The sequence below is a fragment of the Dipteris shenzhenensis genome, chromosome 8 (assembly GCF_047967505.1).
Source record: "Dipteris shenzhenensis isolate YYH24624 ecotype China chromosome 8, Dip_SZ_1.0, whole genome shotgun sequence".
Taxonomy (NCBI): Eukaryota; Viridiplantae; Streptophyta; class Polypodiopsida; order Gleicheniales; family Dipteridaceae; genus Dipteris; species Dipteris shenzhenensis.
This window is the reverse complement of record NC_141603.1, coordinates 45,260,385-45,267,678: the sequence shown is the minus strand read 5'-3', so window position 1 is coordinate 45,267,678 and position 7,294 is coordinate 45,260,385. Positions and strand designations below refer to the sequence as shown.

General features: G+C 40.7%; 1 protein-coding gene across 2 annotated transcripts; it reads left to right on the top strand.

The window, feature by feature from the left end:
* Nucleotides 1–1,809: 1,809 nt before the first annotated feature.
* On the top strand, nucleotides 1,810–6,947 carry LOC147899567 (pentatricopeptide repeat-containing protein At2g33680-like). Of its 2 annotated transcripts, XM_087378408.1 has the most exons (4): nucleotides 1,810–1,944; nucleotides 3,934–4,110; nucleotides 4,306–6,220; nucleotides 6,389–6,947. In XM_087378408.1, the coding sequence occupies exons 2-4, from the start codon at nucleotides 4,014–4,016 to the stop codon at nucleotides 6,489–6,491; spliced, it is 2,115 nt and encodes a 704-aa protein (XP_087234534.1). In that variant the 5' UTR covers nucleotides 1,810–1,944; nucleotides 3,934–4,013; the 3' UTR covers nucleotides 6,492–6,947. The 2 variants fall into 2 exon arrangements, with proteins under 2 accessions (XP_087234534.1, XP_087234533.1); XM_087378407.1 differs by having other exon boundaries at nucleotides 3,934–6,220.
* The last annotated feature ends 347 nt before the right edge of the window (nucleotides 6,948–7,294 follow it).

Below are 7,294 nucleotides of genomic sequence, written 5' to 3'. Positions count from 1 at the left end.
CTATGTGGATTGATCTTCTCGGATATCTACTCATGTTGATGCTTGGATATCGATTGTTAATGCTACTTGAATACCACTTGTTAATTCTACTTGAACTTTAACTGTTAACTCAAAAGATGTATTTATACTTAGTCTAAAGTGCCTCCACCAAAAATCGTTCTAAGGGTGTGAAGGCATATTTTTATAATCTCTATCATTTTTATGACAATATAATTCAAACTCGCAATTTATTTTAAAAACTTCTAAATTGTTAAAAAAGGATAAGTAATATACAAGTTGATTGTAGCTAACATGACCATGGATTAATGTGGTTTAATAAATCCCCTAGATATTCATTTAATTTCATGTTGATCATACGTATACTACATATTTGGAACATGATAACACAACCATAATAACTTTTGTTGACCAACATATGAATAGTGATTTAACACTATTGGTAGAAAACATTATGGATATACCAACACATAGCTACTCTTATATGTGGTATAAGGATAAAAAATAATTTAGAGTTAGATTTCTAAAATGTCCTCTAGACAAAACAATTTCTTAGAACCCATAACAAACAAAAAACATTTATCTATCTATGCATGAGCAAAAAAGAGTTGCTCAAAGAATTGTATTGAAGTAGGCTTCTAGATATAGACATCAGTGCTTCATCCAGGCTACAAAAGATTTGACATGTTTTTTATATATTAGAAAACAAAAAATAAAAAAATAAGTTAGTTAAAGGGGCTAACTTGGTGTAAAATCCTTACTAATTGCCTTTCTTTGATGAACTAGGGAGCTCACGATGTTTGCTTGGCTCCCTCAAGCAAAGGTCCCATCAAGTTCATGGTGATAACGGTCAATTAAGAGTTCTATATAATAAATCGTTCTTCAATGTTAACAAGCATCTAGCCAAAGACCCCAAGGTTTTTGTCCACCCTAACAACAAATGTGAGCCACGCTTCCCATGAGTCCTACTAATATCTTGTTTGCACATGAAACGCTAGTAAGGAAGTAGATATTATTCCTTTCATGCTATTGAAAAAAATAAACTAATGATGCTTTTTAGAGAGAGAGCACTCTCCTCACTTGGATGGATTGGAGAACATCATGGGTAGCAAGAACAGAGCTCTTATCCACATAAGGGAAGAGAATAGAGAGATGGGTGATCTCCCAAGCGAGCCTTCTAACATGCAAACACAAGAGAAGGGTAGGTCTTTACTAGACATTCTCTCTTCTTTGGATTCCACTTTTGAAATGAGAGAGTGAAAGTAAGAGAGAGAGAGAGAGAGAGAGAGAGAGAGAGAGAGAGATGTCCCCCCATCATTGCCTCTCTTGTTTGCATTTAGAGAATAATAAATAGTGAAAATATAGCTTTATATTTCCCTTGAAAGAAAGAGAAAAGAGGGTCATCTGATCTCACGAGTGGTGTCATTTGACATGCACACACAAGTTAGAAATGAGAGAGTTTATTAGAAGAGTTAAATAGTGTATATGGATTTTTTGATTGTGTAATCGGAGCTTAGAGTCCTTGTATACTTAACTTCCAAAAAACCTCAAATGTGCGATATAGTCTATAAATCTTTTAATTATACAACAAAACTTAATTGTCACAATGCATTATTTTTTTACAAGGACCATACTGTAACATTATGAAAAACAACTCTCAACAATGGAAGAACACTTAGACTTTTACTTCTTAACATGACTTATATAAGCTAACAAGTTATGGGAGTATAAAGTCAACCTTAATAGGTAGCTCCTTATCAAGAAAATTCACCAATTAGTATTTTTAAAGGTGAATACTATGAAGATTGAGTGTATCCAAATATTTTTTTCATGGATTCCAAACAAGGAAAGTATGAACAATTTCCATTACCATCAGTAGAAGAGTGCAAGTGCCGGAAGCTGAGTACACTCGCAATAGGCCCGCCGATGTGCCTCTGCATTTTTGTGGTGTGTCATTTTTGTGGCCTGCCATTTGTTAATTTTTTGTAGAAGCTTGCTGTTTTGCCATGTCTCGGTAGTGTCAATGTTTGCGTTTTGTAGCTTTTAGTTATGATTAGTGTACCTGAGCCACGTGGTGTTTGCTCTTGCATGGCTTTTGTCCTGAGCCACGAGGCCATTTAATTGTTTCTTACATGAGAAGGCATAGAAATCCCGTTAAGGTTTGGGAGATCATCGCTAGACATATCACTAGCTCTCCATGCTGTTAAGACAGTTTGTAGAGACCCTTTCAGCAGCCGGTAGTTTAGTTGCTGCTGCTGGAAGGTTATTTGTTCAGTTTTGTCAGTGCTGAGGCGCTTTTGGCTTGTTGAGACTGCTAGTGAGTGACTTTTCTCTAAGCTGTGTAGCTTATGTGGTGGTTGGTATGCTCCCAAAACCTGGTACCATCATCAAAAAGCTATATGAAATTATGTAGGCCTGCAGTTCTTGTTGGTGGAGAATCTAGGCATGTACCCTAGTCACCTCAATAACTTGCTTGACTTTCCATGCAGCTGAAGAATGTAAGACCAAAATAAAATCTTGAACCAAAGGAGTCCAACTTAAATAGACATATGTGCACAAGAATCAACACACAAAGACACTCAGATCTGAGATGATAGATGGCAATAGAACATCCAAAACACCTCGACATATTTTTCTCAAACCACAGGACAACACCTTATAGACTGATGCTCCCACAAAGATCCCAACAGCTGCAGCAACATGCCTTTGGATGCTCAGTGGAGAGCCCTTTGGCTGCTCCTAGATCTGCCTTACACTTCTCAGCTCTCTGCAATTGAGGAATCAAGATTTGTAGGGGAGGGGCTACTATTATGTTTTTAGAGGATGAGTTTGGATTCATCTAGATATATATATTTGTAGGGGAGGGGCTACTGCCTCCCACCTTCATTGTAGGGCTGACCAGGCCTGGCTTTTAGCCGACTATGGCTAGATCTGGCTGACCATCTCCTCTACGTCGACCCCTTTCTGGAGCCCACAGACAAGCCCATCTGGCTGGCTGACTGGAGTTTTGCCCTTTCCTAGCCACCTGCTTGCCTATTTAAGGTCCATACTAACCTCTATTTGCTTCCTTACTAGGCTCATATTTATCCCCTTCCATAGCTATTTTTGTACCACCTGTTCTGACGACTCCTCTCCTGCCTATGCAGCAGCCATCTCTGCAATTCATTCAATATGCTTTGCTACCCATGTGGCAGCCTTGATTACTGTGTGATGCTGCCCTGCAGACAGCCTATGTCCTCTTTGCTGCAGCCTATGCTGCCCACGTGGCAAAGAGGAGCCGCCTATGCTCCTTCTCTTTGCTGCAGCCCATGTGGCAGGTCTTCTTGCTGCCATATTCCTACCACGTGGCTGCCCATGTGATGGGTCAGATCCATTGTGATCTCCTTATGTGGCATGCATACCTCATGCCCACATGGTACTCTTTCCTGTAGCACCTGTAGGCAGCGGAAAACGAACATGACGTCTTGGAGGCACGTGGAAGGAGGAGTTCCTACAGCAGAGGTGCAGCAGAAGGTGCCGATCTTGGTACCAAAGCTGACCAGATCCTCGCTGCAGATGTTGTGTACATGATAGGGCAGTTTTGTACTTGTTTTCTACATCTGTACATTGTTCCTTTGGCTGTACATCTGAATGCACGTTCTCTAGATCTGAAGGGTCTTTCATTGCTTGTGTGCACATGGTATGTGGAGTGTGATTTGATCAGCACTGTGTGAAATCTCGGGCACCTTTTCGTTATCCAATGTGTCCTTTTCTATGTATAATAAACAATGAAGCTGTTTTCATAATGTATATAAAATTATAACAATTTTCACAAAGTCACTAGCCAATAATATTTCCACCAACTAAACATTCACAAGCTAACATTTTCCTTGTTTCAATGTCTTGCAGAAGAAATTGTGAAAACACACACCTAATCTGCATATTTGCTTTATGTAGGTATTTGGAGGAAACAAACCAAGTACTTTGCAACCTACCTACACAAAATGTGTTTCCATGGAGTGCGATTATGTTAGCACATGCAAAGCTTGGACAAAATGAGCAGGCCTTTAAAGCAAATGCGCAAGGCAAGGGTAGAACCTAATGAACATGTATTGGCTGCCATTCTCAAAGCATGTACGAGCACAACAGCCCTGATAATGGGCAAGCTGATTCATGCCCATATTGTTGAAATCAACTTTGAGTCAGAAGTTGTCGTTGGTAACACCCTAATTGACATGTATGCCAAGCATGGGAGCCTGGATGATGCACGTAGACTCTTTGACAACTTACTGAAACGGACTGTGGTGACCTGGAATGCAATGATTGCAGGGTATGCCTATGCTGGGCATGTTCAAGAGGCACTTGGCCTTTTTTTTAGAATGCAAGATGAGAACAGCAAGCCAAGCTATGTCACATTCCTCATTGTCTTAAGAGCATGCTCTTGTATGTCACTTCTAAATGAAGGCAAGCTGCTTCATGCTTGCATTATTGCAGATGCCATTGAGTCCTACTTATCTGTTGGCAATGCTCTTATTCACATGTATATGATGTGTGGGAGCCTTCAGGATGCTGAAAGTGTGTTTTTTAGATTGTTCAAGTGCGATGTTGTGACATGGACTACAATGATTGCTGGATATCTTCAGTGTGGGCATGACCAAAAGGCTCTCCAAATCTATAAGCAAATGGGGAAAGAGGGCTTGGAGCCAAATAAAATCACCCTTGTTAGCATTCTGAAAGCGTGCTCCAATATATCAGCTCTAGATCAAGCCAAGGTGGTTCATAATGACATTATTGAACATGGTTTAGAGTTGGATTTGTATGTTGGGAACACATTAATTGATGTGTATGCCAAATGTGGGAGTCTTAACAATGCATATGGCGTTTTTGAAAGACTTTCAAAGGAAGATGTGGTGACGTGGAATGCTATGATTGCAGGATATGCTCGTCATGGACATGGACAAGAGGCTCTCCACCTTTTTGAACGCATGCAACAGGAGGGCAGGAAGCCTGATTATGTGACACTGTCAAGCATTTTGAAAATGTGCTCCCAGATTGCAGCCCTAGACCAGGGCAAGCTCCTTCATATATATGTTATTGAAAACAGCCTTGATGCATATTTGCCTGTTCACAACACAATAATTGACATGTATGCGAAATGTGGAAGCCTACGGGATGCATGCAGCATGTTTATTGAATCAACAAAGGGAAACATGGTGACATACAGTGTGATGATTTCAGGATTCGTCCAGCATGGACATGCTGAAGAGGCTCTCAAACTTTTCCTGCAGATGCAAAAGGAGGGCTTCAAGCCAGACAAAATTATCTGTATCAGCATATTAAAGGCGTGTGGCAGCATTTTGGCGCTAGATCACGGCAAACAGATTCATGCTTATGCCATGGATAGAAATTTTGATCTTGATGAGTTTGTTGGGAGTGCCTTAATTGACATGTACGCTAACTGTGGCATGTTGGGAAATGCACAGCAAGTGTTTGACAAGTTGCCAAAGCATGATGTGGTAACGTGGAGTGCAATGATTGCAGGATATGCCCAACATGATCATGGCCAAGTTTCCCTTGAACTTTTGAAGCAAATGCAGCAGGAGGGTATCCAGCCAAACAGTGTCACATTTGTTGGCATTTTGAAAGCTTGTTCTAGCATGGCAGCCCTAGATGGGGGTAGATTGATTCATGCTCAAGTCATTGAAATAGGTTTAGAAAACGATAGTTTAGTTGGCAATACCCTCCTTGACATGTATTGCAGATGTAGGAGTCTGAGGGATGCTTATGAAGTTTTTTATAGATTGGAAAAAGATCTTGTATCATGGAATGCAATGATTTCAGGGTCTGCCCAATGCAGTGATTATGAGTCAACTGTCCAATGTTTTGAGAACATGCTACATGAAGGCTTGCAGCCAGATGATGTGACATTTGCGTGTCTTCTTTCAGCTTGTGACCATACAGGTTTAGTGGAGGAAAGCTGCCATTTTTTAAGAATTATGAGAGAAGTCCACTCCACAATGCCCACACGTCAGCATTTAAATTGTGTGGTTGATCTTCTTGGCCGTTTGGGACAATTGGATGAGGCAGAAGACTTAATTCAAACGATGCCCTTTTCAATGAATATTGTGGCGTGGATGTCTTTGCTCAGTAATTGCAGAGAATATGGCAACTTGCAGCTTGGAAGGCGATATTTTGATTGTGTAATGACAATGGATAACAAATGTGCCTCTGCGTGTGTGGTGATGTCAAGCATTTATGCAGGTGCTGGCATTTAAATTTTGTGGTTGATCTTCTTGGCCGTTTTGGGGCAGTTGTATGAGGGAGAGAACTTCATAGAAACTATGCCCTTTGCCATGAATATTGCATTTTTGCTCAGTAATTGCAGAGAATATCGCAGCGTCCAGCTTGGAAGGTCAAGCATTTATGCTGGTGCTGGCATGTTAGCAGGTGAAGGAAAAGGAAAAATCAAGGAATTGAAGAAGACTGCATGTATCGGACAGGCAAGACTGCAATGACGTTGCCAACAATATTGGCAGATACTGCAGTATGCAACGAAGGCCTCAATGACATCCATGCAAGAATTGGGGAGGAAGATAGTGGACATATCTGTATAGTTCTGTGGTCACAGTCAGATGAGAAGAAGAATGTGAATGATCTATTGGAAGCTTCGAAGAACTGAGCATAAGAAAAGTTAGGTGTTGTACAAATATAGGAGTAGCTCACGGACTCGACTGTTCCAGCTGCAGGTGTGCCAAAACCGTCAGGTATTTTCTACATGTAATAATGCCCTCAAGATCAAACAAAGTCTGAAAAGGTAAAGAAGCTGAGGATGGTATGAATTCGAGCTGGGGCGGTGCTGAGCTTCCTGTCAGCAACCCCAACCCCCCCACCCCCCAAAAAAAAAACCCATTTGCAGGTCTGGGTGGCTCATTCTTCTTTCCATTTTATCAATTTGGAAGAGGATTACTGTACATGGTTTTAACTATTTGCAGGTTTGTTTGTGGCTTCGGTTTGCCGGAGATCTACGAGATTTTTACATATCATGTCTTGTGAAATACTCTCAAGGTTTTCTGATGTGATGGAGCTGTATTGCAAGAGGGATCTGTGAATCGGCAGATTTGAAGAGACTGATGTGCATGTAAATCGTGTTTAGACATGGATCTCGTTGTCATTATGAGAATAGCTCTATAAATAGAGGTACTTGTGTGGTTGGACTTCACATTGTAGCTGCCTTTTATGTTTTCTCTCTCTTTTTGTGGACTCTTACGTGATCATGGTAGATCTAGAAGGTGTGTTTCCTGAGTTTCCTAGTGCATCA

Coding starts and splice junctions, on each gene's coding strand:
- LOC147899567 (XM_087378407.1), top strand. CDS start 4,014: ATGCAAAGCTTGGACAAAATGAGCAGGCCTTTAAAGCAAATGCGCAAG. Junction 6,221..6,388: donor GCCTCTGCGTGTGTGGTGAT/GTCAAGCATTTA, acceptor CCAGCTTGGAAG/GTCAAGCATTTATGCTGGTG.